Below are 14,706 nucleotides of genomic sequence, written 5' to 3'. Positions count from 1 at the left end.
GGAATCAGTGAACAATAATTCAGGGAGACATGACAAAGTCATACACACAAATCCTAAGTGATGAAATATCAAAAAGCAGACACAAGTACAAGCACTAACACAACAGTCTCTTCTCTAATCAGCCCCAAACTGAGACCTTTTTCCTCTTCCTTTACATGGTCCTCCAGCTCACTGGAACAGGGGACGCAGCAGAGGCAGAGTCAAAACCTTGAACAGAGGGAAGACAGAAACACACATAGGTGGACTTAACACAACCAAATACCACTGTATTCAATTCCACAGTAGAATTTTTCAGAAATGACAGCTAGACTTGCTGCTATGAATATGAAGACATTTATAAATTAGGCCAAGTGAAGCCAGAATTTAGTTAGAATTATATACATTTAGTCAGAATGATATAACCAGAAGTAAAACAATGAAATGTCTCTAAAACGTCAAATAAAACAGGAAGAACATAGACCATTTTCTGATTAACAGTGGATTAACAGTTGTTGGAATTTTGTCACAGAATAGAATTCAAATGAACACTACTGAATGAACACTACTGAACCAGAATGCTGGACCAATCCCATTTAGTGTTTCAGTCCCAGTTCAGCGCAGCCTTCCATGCTTCTGTAACGCTTTGTTATGTCCGCCTGTGTGTTCCAGGTTTTGCCTCTGCCTCTCCGGTATCTCCCATCCCAATCCACACCAGGTTTTCCGCTGAGCAGAGGACAATATAAAAGGAAAAGGAAGAGCCAAAGGGCTCGGCTGAGGCCTCATTGGAGAAGAGTTTGGTGTTGCTGGTTTTTGACTTGTTGCTACATTTTGAGCTTGTGTTTGCTAGATTGTGTGTATGACTTTGGATTTGTCCCTTGATTGTTTGATTGCTGGATAATATATGTATCTTGTATATGTGTTGTCCTGTATATAGTTACACACTGGTGGTAAGGAGTGGCTGCCGTTTCGTTTGGGTCTGAGTTTATCTTTGTTTCTAAAAGTGTAGTCAGTGTAGTCGTTGTCTGTTTATCTGTGTTAGCTTAGTCCATCATCTTTTTGTTTCTAGTGTGGCTTTTGTTCGTGTGTTGGCCTTGGTCACTCCTGATGCAATTCCACCAGTTTCTTATCTTTGAACACCAAAACTTGTAAATGCGCTTGATCTTTGTTGTAAACTTTGTTTGGCTATTCATTCCATCACTCATGTCTACTGCTGAAACACTCAAACCCTGTTACGGCCTCCCAGCCTAGACAGGTTGGAACAGCTTCCAACAGGAACAAGAGGCAGAACGCAAATGCAGGAGGCGGTTTATTGAGCTAGGGAAACAAAAAACACGGCAGGCTAATAAACAGAGGCAAGAGGAAAACACTGAGGCAAAATAACACAAGAACTGAACAAACGGAAAAGCAAGGGCCACGACAGTAATAGCGAGCATAATCTAAACACGACGGAACAAACCTATCTCACCAAAATAACCGACAACCGAGGGAACAAAACACAAGGCAATCAAAGACTAACCACATACAGGTGAACATAAGAACAGCGAAAACTAAAACAAGGAGCGGTATAAAGGAACAGACGAGGAGTGGAGAAAATGAAACCAAGAAACAGAACTAGGAAGTAAAGGAAAACAGACCCAGCAAGGAAGCCATGAAAACAGGGATGCCAGGAGGGTGGCCAATCCTGCCAGCTACTCATTCTGGTTAACTGCAACATCGTTCATTATATATCCTGGAGTGTCCACTCTGAAAACTAAAATGACCTTCTGAACTGGTTCACTTTCTCCAAATCTCTACTTGAAAGTGATGGAGACAGACGTGTAACTGCTTATAGAGTAAATTATATTAACATGGGGCTCTCTTACTCTAGTGCAATAGTTCCCACACATTTCCTGCAGAGCCACCCTTTTGTAGTTAAGAATAATTTTGAGCCCCCGCCCCCAGACAAATACATACAAAACTTTCATGTTGTATGCCTTGCTGCCCCCCTCACTTTAAGAACCACTACTCTAGTGGATTAAAAAAAACCCAGCAACACACACACACACAAAACACACACACACAACACTGTGTTCTATCAAATAAACTGTACAAAAAACTATCATTTCAGAGCACAGTAACTGTACAGAACAATTTTTGAAGGATTTTTTAAATGATTGTGCCTACTGAGATTGGTTGAAAGTTAGTAGGTGAAATATGAATGCCATCTAATGATCAGACTTATAAAAGACCTTCATCTTGACATCAAGCTCCTGCTTACACATTTAGTTTATAGATGTTTGATCGGGTGAATGTTCCTTATTATCATATTAATGTACATAATTTAGATCATGCAAATAGATCTCTGAGGATAAAGGACGCATAAACATATTGAATATTGAATGTTTTTATTTAAAAACATTAAATGATCACAAGCCAAACATAAAAAGACCAATCAGTTTTTCAATCTATATCCAAACTAGTATGGATTTTCAAAGACAATAAGTTCAGGTTTTTGTTTTCAGACAGAGAGTATTGTGGCAATAATTGAATGGTAAAAAAAAAACTGCACAAAAACATATCAGTTTGCTTCAGTGTGGTATTGACTTAATAGCGTAAGATTTTTTTTTTTAACAGAGAGCATTGTGGGAGTTGTAGTTGTAATCATAACTGTGGTATTGTGGCGAGTGTCCACAGCGACAACATGGCTGCTGACCCACACAGCATCTGGATTCACACAGAACTGTTTTCCTGCTACAGTTTTAAATCTGCAGAAGATGACAACATATGATTAAACTGAAAAGAAATTATCATTCTGACAAAGTAGAAACAGAACTTAATGCTGAAGTTTAACAAGATTAAATAGTGTACATTTGCCCTCATATCATCATCATACTACTCACATAATGGCTTTAGTGGCACAGTTAGTGTCTGTATGTGTGTAGGACACCACCTTCTTCAGAGGGATCTTCACATCACTCACACTGGTACAGCAGTCAGGGGTATGTCTATGGGGAGCTGTAGGAGTCGCAAACAAGCAGCTCACATCATGATCCCAGCACACAGTAAACAAATGACTGACCCATTTTTCCTGGTTTGGTAGTGTAATTTCCTTCCTCTCTGTGTGTGAATGTGGGTTCAGTAATCAGTCCCACAGTCCTGCTCTGGTGATGCTGCTCTCTCCTACACTAACAGTAATGCAGCTGAGTAAATTCAGGAGACTCACCACTAGAGACCAGCTGGAGAGAACAGAGCAGCAGCACAAACAGCAGAGCACACAGGTTCCTCATTCTAGCAGAATGGCTGATTTCACACACAGACAGTCACAGCTGTAGTAAGTGCAGTGTCCTCTGCTGTGGAATAGAGATCAGTGTGTGTAGAATCAGTGTTCTGATCTCTGTTATATAGGCAGAGAGAGGGCTGTTCTCCAAATAATGATCCACTGTTACTGAGTTTCTAAGTATCACCTTACATTTATGTTTATGGCAATTTAGCTGATGGTTTTATCCAAAGTGACTTACAATTATGAGTACAACTTGAGGGTTAAGGGCCTTGCTCAGGGTCCCCACAGTGGCGGGGCTTGAACCAGCAACCTTCCGATTACAAGTCAAGTAATCCAGAAAGACTTCTTCTGATTTCGAGCTCTTTTATTTACTTTTCCCCACATCCTTCTTCTTGTCTGTGAGACAAAAGGAAAAAAAGTTAGTTTTCCCCTATTTTTAGTTATTTGTGCTAGTTTTATGATGTGTTGAAATATTTATATTGCTAAAGATATTGTCTTCATTTTTTAAAACATGGGTCACAGGGGGGTCACAGCGTCCCTGAACGTCAGCTAGTAGCTCTTCCTCTTTTCTCCTTCTTATAATTACTCTCTTTTTTTCTAATGCATTCTGTGCCCATTGACCCATTGATGACTGCACAGTTTCTGTAAACATGCACTTTACCCAATTTCACCAGTTCCTCTGCCAAGTCATCTTTATGGATCCCAGGTAAACACGGGGAAATCTAAAATATCCGTTTGGAGAAACAAAGATACTTATGATGATAATGATGATCATCGTAGTGGGGGGATATGGACATATATGTTTGTGCATTATATGAAAATTATTATTATTATTATTATTATTAGTTGCTTTTATATAGCGCCTTTCTCAAACTCAAGGATGCTTTACAAATAATCACTTTTTTTTTTAGAAAAATTTGAAGAGTTGGAAATATGACATTATGACTTGCTCCGCAATAGAAAAACTTTTTTTTTAGTTTCATTGTTTTTTTGCCTCTCTCCAAGGTGTAGCTCTAAGCAAGAAAGCTACATAAATGCAAGAACTTTGGGCTGTATTATATCAGGTTTAGGGAATGTAGCAGCTCTTATAGCACACACACACACACACACACACACATACAAACACACACACACAAATTTTCATACACACACAGGATTCCAGATAGAGGGTGATTTACATGGTTAGATTTAGTCCAACCTGCTATTATCCTAGATCAGATTTATATGAATAATTAATTCACTATTGATTTAAACATCTACTGTTTTTGTGTTTATTACTGGTGAAAGCCAACAGTGTGGGGATGAGAGGAATCAACCAAATAATCACATTACATTTTAATGTCTACTACTGTGGCAGTGAACGAGGGCTTTAGGAAAGATTTTAAAACCCTTGCAGGGTTTATTCTTGTTGAACTTTCCATGCATGAGAAATGTCCTCTGAAGTGGATATTTCCCATTCAGAACTCTATAAAGAACGTGTTGTTCTGCTTTGATTTCTGCTAAATTGCACTGACGTCTGTAGGAAGTGAGCTTACTTTTGCTTTCATTCAGAGATTTTGTCAGTGCACATGTCCCAGCATCATGCTCACATTGCATGAGGGCAATGGAGATTGTCTGGAGTGTGGTGCACTCCAACACAAGTCCTTCAGACTCACTACAGTAGGACCAGGTCACTTCTGGGGTACTAGCTGTAGCTCTTCGGTAGGTGTGATATAGTCACATGTTTTTGACCCTGGTTCGACTGACTCCTGAGGAATTGGGTCCACTGCTGGACAGAGCCAGTGACAGCCTGTGTTTCACCTGCTTGGAACAAACTGCTAGTTTGCAAACTACCTTAGACCACTTGAACACTAGAGACTAAAGTCTAATTTACTGAAAACATGTTGTAAAGATTTTCCTTTCTATATGTCCTGTAGTTAAACAGCCATCTGAGGAGAGTTTCCTTCATAGTAAATCATGTGCTCTTGTACTATGTTAGTAGCAGGTTTGGCAACATCTAGAACAGGGCCCTTTATCGGGAGTGTAGGCCAACTACACAGACACAACAACCAAAGTAAAATGTTCTGTATTTTATGTGAAGCATTAATGCAGTATTGTAGCGTGGTGCGATTGTAAGGATAGGAAACACAAACAACTAGGAATTACACACGGAGGCTAAAACAAACAACTAGATTTACAATGACCAGCAAACACACAGGAAAAAATGCAGGGTTTACTTAAGTAGGGTAATAAGGACTTAACTAGAGACAGGTGATAACTAATGAAAATAGCAACAACCAAAACAGGGACTGGAACAGGAACGCAGAAAATGAAACAACAACTTGAGACAGGGACGGTAGGAAGGGCTAGTATCTACAGCAATAAACAGAGTTCTAACCAAAGTCCTAATCAAATATTACTAAATCCCTGAAACTGGGGGGAAACTGAGACTTTGGTCTTTCAGGTTTTTTTCTTCACTTTAAGAAATAATATGGAGGTTGTGAGAAAGTTTTTAAAAAGAGGAAGAAATCAAAAGACTTTCTGAACTAAGTGGATACTTAGAAACTCAGTTACAGTGGATGCTAATTTGGAGAACAGCCCTCTCTCTCCCTATATAACAGGGATCAGAACACTGATTCTACACACACTGATCTCTATTCCACAGCAGAGGACACTGTACTTACTACAGCTGTGACTGTCTGTGTGTGAAATCAGCCATTCTGCTAGAATGAGGAACCTGTGTGCTCTGCTGTTTGTGCTGCTGCTCTGTTCTCTCCAGCTGGTCTCTAGTGGTGAGTCTCCTGAATTTACTCAGCTGCATTACTGTCAGTGTAGGAGAGAGCAGCATCACCAGAGCAGGACTGTGGGACTGATTACTGAACCCACATTCACACAGAGAGAGGGAGGAAATTACCAAACTACCAAACCAGGACAAATGGGTCAGTTATTTGTATACTGTGTGTTGGAATCATGATGTGAACTGCTTGTTTCTAACTCCTACAGCTCCACTTGCGCGTAGCCCCAACTGTTGTCCCAGTGTGACTGATAAGAAGATCCCTCTGAAGAAGGTGGTATCCTACAAACATACAGACAGTGATTGTGCCGTTAAAGGCATTATGTGAGTAGTAATGATTTAACTTCTAATATTGACAGATTGATAATATGTGGGCAGATTGATTGTGGACACTTGATTGTTAATCTTGTTAAACTTCAGCACTATGTTGTTTTTCTATTTTGTCAGAATGATGTTTTCTAATTTTCTTTTAATTTATCGTCTCCTGCAGATTTAAAACTGTAGCTGGAAAAAAGTTTTGTGTGAATCCAGATGCTGTGTGGGTCAGCAGCCATGTCACTGCTGTGGACACTCGCCGCAATACCACAGCAAAAACTACAACTACAACTCCCACAATGTTCTCTGTGTGAAGTTATTAAGCCAATACCACACTGAAACAAACTTTGTGTTTTTGTGCATTTTTTTTAACCATTCCATTATTGCTATATAATTTATTTTTTTTAATAAAATTATTTAAATTCAATATGTTATGTGTTTTTTATACTCTTAGGTTCTTTAATATTTTTAATCTTGTAAAGTAATATGTTAATAAGAAACATTCACTTACATTTACAGAATTTGGTATGCAAATTCTGTCCAGAGCGACTCTATCAAAACATATCTTCATGTGAACATAGACAGGATAGTGTCAAGAGTGCTTCCAGGTCAAACCCCTGGCAACAATGGGGAATAAGACAGAAAAGTCTTTTGTTTGTTTCTTTTTCTTTTTTCACCTGATGAAGCATCTGTACAGTATGGCCAATCTAAACACTACACCAAATCAATTTTTGCTCCGGGAAGTATAATTCAGCACAAGAAATTGTAGAGTATTTCAGTTGTGCCCTGAAATCTGCTTTTGTTTTATTGAACTGTGACATCAACGTGCTCCTTCTACACATGTTGTGTGTGCTGCAGAATTCTGGTATCTTGACTTCTTTGTAGTAGAGGTTTTGACTTCTTTGTAGTAGAGGACCCATTCAGCAGTGCTGGATCTTTATTACCACACTGTAAGCACACACACTCCAGGCTATACATACAGAAACATTCACAAGGTGCAGTGGGACGAGAGGACAGAATTCTAGAGGACGAAATGATGCATTTTTTAAAGTAAAGGTCATTTGAATTCTATTCAGGGATTTAATTCCAATATGTAGCTGGAACTAATATAAGTGTGACGTTTGCCCGAGTGCCGCAGGGCGTGGAACAGGATGCACAGACTCCCTCAACTTTGCGAAACATTTCATGACATAAAACGTAAAGAAAATGGTAGCACTCACATAACATTGACAATGAACACAGACACACAATGCTAACGATAAAGACTGCAACATTAACACAGGCTAGACACACATGGATACTAAGATTATACTCAGACGCTAATAAACAATGACCAACAGTGAGGCACGCACTAACGGGGTTTAAATAGACTGACAAACATTAAATGATAAACCCCGTACAGGTGCATGCCATGACGGGGGTGTGGCTACAAACAAGCATGAACCCCACCTGCATGCGGCAGGCCATACCATGTGACTTGTGGGAGGGGGAGAGTCCTGTGACAATAAGTTATTTTAACATATAACTGTTAGCTTAGGAGACAGAGTAACTTGCAGTTTAGATGTATGTATTGTAATAACAAAGCGGAGTCCAAACACAGCATTGTTAAACAGGCAAGGGCTGGTCACAGTGCAAACAATAATCCAGGCAAACAAATCAATGTGAGAGTAGACAATAAGATTGGAAGAAACAGGCAGAAGTAGAAAACTAACCAGATAAACTGAATTATAGCACTTATAGGAAACATTTGGCTGGCAAACAAGACAATATGGAAGGGAAAACATAAAGATGAAGGAACAAACAAGACACAAGTGCAGCTAATATTCAGGGGCTTTGGATAGAACAGGGGGATTCTGGGTAATGTAGTCCACCAGATGTGGATTGGCGCTGAAGGAGTGACAGTAATGTATAAGTAATTTTATTTGTTTATCAAAAAATGATACATTTTATTGTGTATATATATAATCGTCCTGCTTTAGGTTAAAGACATTTCATCATATCGAACATTTATGTAGACATTTCTGGATTATTTCTTTATTCTGTATTCCTAAACAAATGAAAAGATTGTTTACACACTTTTCAGAACCACAAGTTTATGATGGTTTGAGTAAAATAATTCGTCAGGACTGGAGACTGGGGACAGAGACAGGTGCAGGGCCAGGAACAAGGACAGGTGTAGGGGGAGGAGCCAGGAAAGGTGTAGGGGGAGGAGCCACGACAGGTGTAGGGGGAGGAGCCATGACAGGAACCATGACTGGAGCAGGAGGACGAAAACAGCAACAAAAGCGTGTAAAGGTCCCAAGTTTCACAGCTTAGTCCAGGAGCCAACAGGGCAATGGGCTGTTGAAGGTGACAGGTGTGACAGGTGGGTCAGGGTGTCCGCAGGATGGTGGGTCATCAAAGTGGACCGGGAGAGCCGCAAAAGCCGCAGGTGGGTCCAGGAACTCTTGTGGCTGCAGGTGGTGGAGGGTGGCCATGTTTCTGTGGCAGCACTGGAGACAGGAGACAGTGGAACAGCAGCTGGCAGGGACTCTTCTGGGCTCCCTCTGAGGCCAGTAGTCTCCCCCATGCAGGGACTAGAGGAGGTCTGGCTAACCACAGTAGAGCCCCATCCAGGAGCATACAGTGCCCACAAAATCCACATCAGAAATCAAAAGGAGAACTATTGTAGGTTAAAAATGCACGTTACATTTTGGAGATCCCAGCGCAATGTTCTCTTTTGACTTTTCTCCACAGCAACAGAAAAACTGCTATGTGGTCTGGCATTAAACTCCACACCATCCAATTAAGACGCGTCTCTGATCTTTTTTATCTTCCTACATCTCACAGAAAGTCAGGTAGGCCTATTTTAAGGGGAATTTCATGGAGTGAATATAGCAGGGACCTAATTATAAAGTTTAAGTGATGATCCATGACAGCTTAATTCTAGCTCTATACATTACTTCTGACAAAACAGGCAAAATATGCCTTTTTGTAAGCTGTATTATTTATATCTGAAAATATAGACAACAACTAAATATGTCTGAAAATGATAAACAATATGAATAAAAATAATTATTATCATATATCATTTTGTGTAATATTTATTTCCATTTTTGTTTCGGAAAAGGATAATGGAACATTTCCAGGCAGCTGAAGGGAGTCAAATCAACTGGAATCAGTTACAAATGACACACGCTAGTCCCGCTGCACGCGGCGGGCCATACCACGTGACTCATGGGAGCGGTTCCGTGACAGGTTGGATCAATTTTATAATTTGAAGAGTAAAGTCAAACATAGGGCCTCCATATACTATTAAACAAATGTATCCTTTCAGTTATATTTATTGGCAAGTCTTCTCATTAGGACAAACGTTTCGCTCAGTGGTGAAGTTCACTGCTCAAGAGGACAGTGTTATAGAGGTAGGCAGGGATAATGCAGCCAGGCTGTGGGCAGAGAAGTGACTGTGACTGCAGGTAGCGGGGCAGGGGCAGAAGTTCAGGAACAGGGTCAGGCAGAAGGTCAGGCAGAGGGTCAGCCAGAGGGTCAGCCAGAAGATCAGGTAGAAGGTCAGGCACAGGCTCAGGCAGAAGGTCAGGCAGAGAGTCAGGCAGAGGGTCAGGTAAAAGGTCAGGCAGAGGGTCAGGCACAGGGTCAGGTAGAAGGTCAAGCACAGGGTCATGCAGAAGGTCAGGCAGAGGGTCAGGCACAGGGTCAGGTAGAAGGTCAGGCAGAAGGTCAGGCACAGGGTAATGCAGAAGGTCAAGCACAGGGTCATGCAAAAGGTCAGGCAGAGGGTCAGGCACAGGGTCAGGTAGAAGATCAGGCAGAAGGTCAGGCACAGGGTAATGCAGAAGGTCAGGCAGAGGGTCAGGCACAGGGTTAGGCAGAAGGTCAGGCACAGGGTCAGGCACAGGATCAGGCAGAATATCAGGCAGAAGGTCACGCAGAAGGTCAGGCAGAAGGTCAGGCACAGGGTCAGGTAGAAGGTCAGGCAGAATTCAGGCAAAGGGTCAGGCGATCTGCAAAAAGTATTACACAAGTCCAAAATATTTGTGTTCCATGTTTCATCATTCTTGTCAGTCATTTTCCAGCTTTTTTGGTTCTTCTGAATACACAGCACAGTAGAATTGTGGGATTTTTATTGCTATAATAAATTATGTTCTTTTAACCAGAAATACTTTAATCTCTGAGTAACACATACTTTTTGTTATACATACATACACTAATGCATGTGAATAGCTTGAGCCATGAGTTTAGCACATATGGCTTTGACATTACTCTATAACTCATCATGATGCATATTCCTGCAAGCGGTGGGTGAATGGAAGCGAGAGGCGGGTCAGCAGAGAGGTCATCTTTATTCTCCATTGGTAATCCACGATGGGAACATGGGATCTCAAATACAAGGTGTACAGGAGCTAGTCTTCCTCTAGACAATCAATTATGCGTGGTTCGACTTGACGCAATAATACCGCTAATGTGCAGCTCCATCTCCTCGTATCTAGGGGTTAAAATAGAGCAGGGAGTGAATGTGAAATAGGTGAAAGCAATTAGAAATTAGGGGGCTCTGAACGGGGCAGGTGTGATGAGTAGTCCCTAGCAGGGGTGGGTGTGTCTCCCCTGCTAACTGGCTGACCAACCGCGACAGTATCCAATTAAAGAGGAAGCCCTTGCTGGTGATTACAGAAGTGGCGAGGTTCCAGGGAAGTGTTCCTTTAAGCCTCAATACCATTTTTTTCACTGCAAAAACCTTTGAACTCAACATACTTACTTTCAGCAAAGCATAAAAATTGATCAAGGGATGCATGTTCATCTATATATAGATCTTTCATAAAGACCAGTGGTAATGCTACAGATGTGTGCAACTGGATTCCATGGCTTAACCTGATGAGCAGATAATGTTGACGTTTGAACTGAACAAAGTCTTCAATTCATGCAGGATAAAGTAAGTCATTTAAACACTGCAGATGAACTTTACAAAGTTTATCCAAAACTGACACACTTACAGAGGTGTGGACTGTGGCATTAGATATGACAGAGAGATTTATATCGACTCCTTTGTTGCCTCAGGTGTGGCCTGTGGGAAAATCAAAGCAAAATCTATGTGCCACTGTGCATAAGGACTACATTAAGAGACACAGCATGTTTTTTCCACTTGTTCTCTGATATTTTAAGAAGTGTGTTACACAGCTGCTGCTGGACTTTTACAGTAATAGCAGTGAAACTCCTGAAGTTGTAATCACCAGCTACTGTCCAACCTAGATCAGGCTGGTCTGGATTTGAACAATGTCTCTGCTTACACAACAGACTATGCTAGTGTGAACTATGGAAAACACAACAATGTATTTCAAAAACTGAAACTGTCTCAAAAGGACGTGGTTGAAGTGAACTGTTTGTATACAAAATTATGCTGCAGGAAAAATGCATTTTGGTAATGAAAATGTGCTGAAGGTATTTGTCTTGTATTTTTGTGTTTGTTAATGTGTTATTGTGCAGTAATTTCCAATTGATATAAAGATACTAAAAGATCATCTTTTAAGAAGACTAACAATCAAGTGTACATTTGCTCTCTTATTATCATCATGTCAGTATTAGAAGTTAAATCATTACTGCTCACTCAATGGCTTTAGTGGCACAGTGACTGTCTGTATGTGTTTAGTACAGCACCTTCTTCAGAGGGATGTTCACATCCGTCACACTGGGCCAACAGTTGGTGCTACGCACATGTGGAGCTGTAGGAGTCAGAAACAAACAGTTCACATCATCACCTCAATCCAGAGAGTCTTCTGCTGAGTCCTTCCTCTTTTATTTACATCAACTCTCACATCCTCTTTTTCCTCAGTGGATGGTGAGCTTTTGAACTTGAGCTCACTGAATGAAAATGTTCGTTTCCTTCATTCTTTTTTTAAACCTTTCAAATTGACATGTCGATGAAAACTAAGGATAATTTTCACATGAATGAGGAGTCACAAGTACTAACAGTAGATAAAAAGAGCCAAATCAAACAAATGAGACAAAAACATTAGACTGTCATTTATTTTTAACAATTAAATGGCTATAGGTCATTCAAGGGCTAGAAGAGGTGAAATTTTATTCTACATTTGATGACATGAGACTCCGATGTACAGACATTCATTCAAATTTCATTTCACCATCTGGGTGGGAGTACAGGAAAGATTGTCAGAACGCTGGCCTCCCGTGAGTCACGTGGTTTGGCCCGCCACCTGCAGTGGGAGGATCCTCTTCATAGCCACACCTGCACACACCTGTATTGTGTTAGTCTTTGTGTATTTAATCTCTTGTCATTGTGCGCAGTGTTGTCGGTTATTGTTGACGTAATGTGTTAATGTAGCATGATAATGTGAACGTTAAATGTTCTTCTTGCTGTTGTTAAATGTATCCTGTTCATCGTGTTTCTTCAGTGTTAACTGTGTTGCCTCCATTGTTTATAATACATGTGAGTGCCGTTGTCTTTGTGTTTCAATTAAATGTTCGTCCATGTCGAGGAAGTCTGTGCGTCCTGCTCCACGCCCTGCGGCACTCGGGCCACCGCGTTACAAAGATTGCTCATGGTGTCTATCAAACTGCAGAGGACCAGACAATTACACCTCAGCACACACACGCACACACACACACTCACAGTGAGCAGAAAGAATAGACTTCTTTTTCTCCATTTACTTGTATTAACAATTCCTTACATATTTTCTCTGTTAGGGTGGTTTAGAGGAGCTTGTCACGTCTGAACCCTCCTCTGGGTTCTTATTATAAATCCATTGTTGAAAGTAGTGTCTGACCAATATGTTGAAAAGAGGGTCTGACCAACGTGATTTTGAAACACAGTAAATCTGTACACACTTGCACTGCAGATTTATGAACTATTTCATTGGCAGACATCAAACACTGCAGGTATTGCTGGCATTTCAAGGCTTAATTTAGGTCTTCAAAATCATTCTGATTCCTGAAAGTAGGTTTATTTGTTTATAACTCACTTGTCTAAATAATAACATTTGATATCTACAAACAAGTAAAATCAGTTGTGGTTTTGAAAAAACAAATAAGTTTTCTGATGTTCAGCTGACGAGAACAATGAGCAGCTCATGAAGTTTTGTGCTTCTGTAAGATTGAACACCTGCACCGTTAAAGTCCCACAGGACACAACAAACTATTAGTGATCAAGACTGGGCCCACATTCTATTAATTCTATTGTATGATCATATTGTGGGGGAGAAATTCTTGGATTTGCCAGTACTATAATTTCTAAGCCACACACACAGACAAAAAAAATGAAGACACAAACCAGATAATTAGTTGAAGAGAAGAGCTGGTACTTTTCTCTATTGCAGGTTTAGGTCTGAGGCTTCCCCCAGAGAATGACTGAAGAAATCACAAAGAGCCCAAACTTTTAAATAGTTTTCTGTGTGTGATAATCGCCCCTCCTTCTTTACATAACAGTTGTTGAAAACGCCTACATTATATTCAAATCATACATTTTTTAAATATTACGCAAATTAAAATACAATATCACACAGGTTGAAGTGTGACACCATTATTTCCAGTGTGTAACGGCCCGATTTCTGCAGGGTGAGGAGTGGGACATACAAACTTGACATAGACAGACATATTATACATATTTATTATACACACACACGAAGGACCAACATATCGGCACTCACACAATACCAGGTAGGTGAACACGGACAACAGGTTACAAACATAACATACGATACTACCGTGACATGAACACGTAGTCCAACATGAACATGAACAAAGACCGACAACTCTGCACTCTCCTGCAATGGTTTAAATACATGCGGACATTAGACACAGAAGCTGGTGCAGGTGTGCTAACATGGGCGTGGTCACAAACAAACTCCCACATCCCACAGCGGGCCATACCACGTGACCGGTGGGACTGGGAGCGGTCCGCGACACAGTGAAGAACCTCCTCAACTCTAGGCTTTTACCACTCAGGTTTTATGTTATCAATATTTCTAATTCAGTGCTTAAACCTTTCTGCCTACAAACATTATTTTTATTACTTTTATATGATGTTCCATGCGTACATGATGGATCAACTCTGATTTACATCTGTAGCCGAAAGTGAGTGTTGTGTCAGTTGTATTTAGTTTGTGGTTGTGTGAAGTACCCGCTTTATGTGGTGGTGAAATAATGTTCATCTCTAAAATCATAGATGGCCACTGAGACGCACACAGTGGGTCTGGAAGTCCCTGTGTAACAGTGGAATCTGAATGTCACATCTCATGTTCATGTTCCTCCTCCTACCCACATCAGTACAAGTACTTTCATTACTGTCCAGGAAAATAGCAAAAAAAGAAAATCATTATTACAGTAAAGGCATGGTTGGTCAAGATCTTCCTCACACACACAGGAACTGAGA

The 14,706-nt window shown here is 40.6% G+C and overlaps 2 protein-coding genes and 1 long non-coding RNA gene across 3 annotated transcripts in view; 1 reads left to right on the top strand and 2 right to left on the bottom strand.

The window, feature by feature from the left end:
• The window catches only part of LOC113568571, a 44,961-nt gene that overhangs the window by 17,805 nt on the left and 12,450 nt on the right, over window positions 1-14,706 (bottom strand). The gene's annotated exons all lie outside the window — the stretch shown is intronic.
• Window positions 2,397-3,272, bottom strand: LOC118242278 (regakine-1-like). The gene is made up of 3 exons (XM_035532175.1): window positions 3,182-3,272; window positions 2,859-2,973; window positions 2,397-2,723 (listed from the first exon to the last, which is right to left on the bottom strand). Exons 1-3 carry the CDS (start codon window positions 3,243-3,245, stop codon window positions 2,537-2,539), a joined length of 366 nt encoding a protein of 121 aa, XP_035388068.1. The 5' UTR covers window positions 3,246-3,272; the 3' UTR covers window positions 2,397-2,536.
• On the top strand, window positions 5,876-6,747 carry LOC118242272 (monocyte chemotactic protein 1B-like). The gene is made up of 3 exons (XM_035532160.1): window positions 5,876-6,009; window positions 6,221-6,335; window positions 6,502-6,747. Exons 1-3 carry the CDS (start codon window positions 5,946-5,948, stop codon window positions 6,638-6,640), a joined length of 318 nt encoding a protein of 105 aa, XP_035388053.1. The 5' UTR covers window positions 5,876-5,945; the 3' UTR covers window positions 6,641-6,747.

Source organism: Electrophorus electricus, chromosome 12, assembly GCF_013358815.1.
Source record: "Electrophorus electricus isolate fEleEle1 chromosome 12, fEleEle1.pri, whole genome shotgun sequence".
Classification (NCBI taxonomy): Eukaryota; Metazoa; Chordata; class Actinopteri; order Gymnotiformes; family Gymnotidae; genus Electrophorus; species Electrophorus electricus.
Note: the sequence above shows the minus strand (reverse complement) of the source record. Positions and strands in the feature narration are given on the sequence as shown.

Bases quoted from the DNA above. Each gene is read 5' to 3' on its own strand.
- LOC118242278 (XM_035532175.1), bottom strand. From the start codon at position 3,245: ATGAGGAACCTGTGTGCTCTGCTGTTTGTGCTGCTGCTCTGTTCTCTC. The intron at 2,974-3,181 runs GTGAGTCTCCTG...CGACTCCTACAG, and splicing joins TCTCCAGCTGGTCTCTAGTG to CTCCCCATAGACATACCCCT. The intron at 2,724-2,858 runs GTGAGTAGTATG...CATCTTCTGCAG, and splicing joins TGTGCCACTAAAGCCATTAT to ATTTAAAACTGTAGCAGGAA.
- LOC118242272 (XM_035532160.1), top strand. From the start codon at position 5,946: ATGAGGAACCTGTGTGCTCTGCTGTTTGTGCTGCTGCTCTGTTCTCTC. The intron at 6,010-6,220 runs GTGAGTCTCCTG...TAACTCCTACAG, and splicing joins TCTCCAGCTGGTCTCTAGTG to CTCCACTTGCGCGTAGCCCC. The intron at 6,336-6,501 runs GTGAGTAGTAAT...CGTCTCCTGCAG, and splicing joins TGTGCCGTTAAAGGCATTAT to ATTTAAAACTGTAGCTGGAA.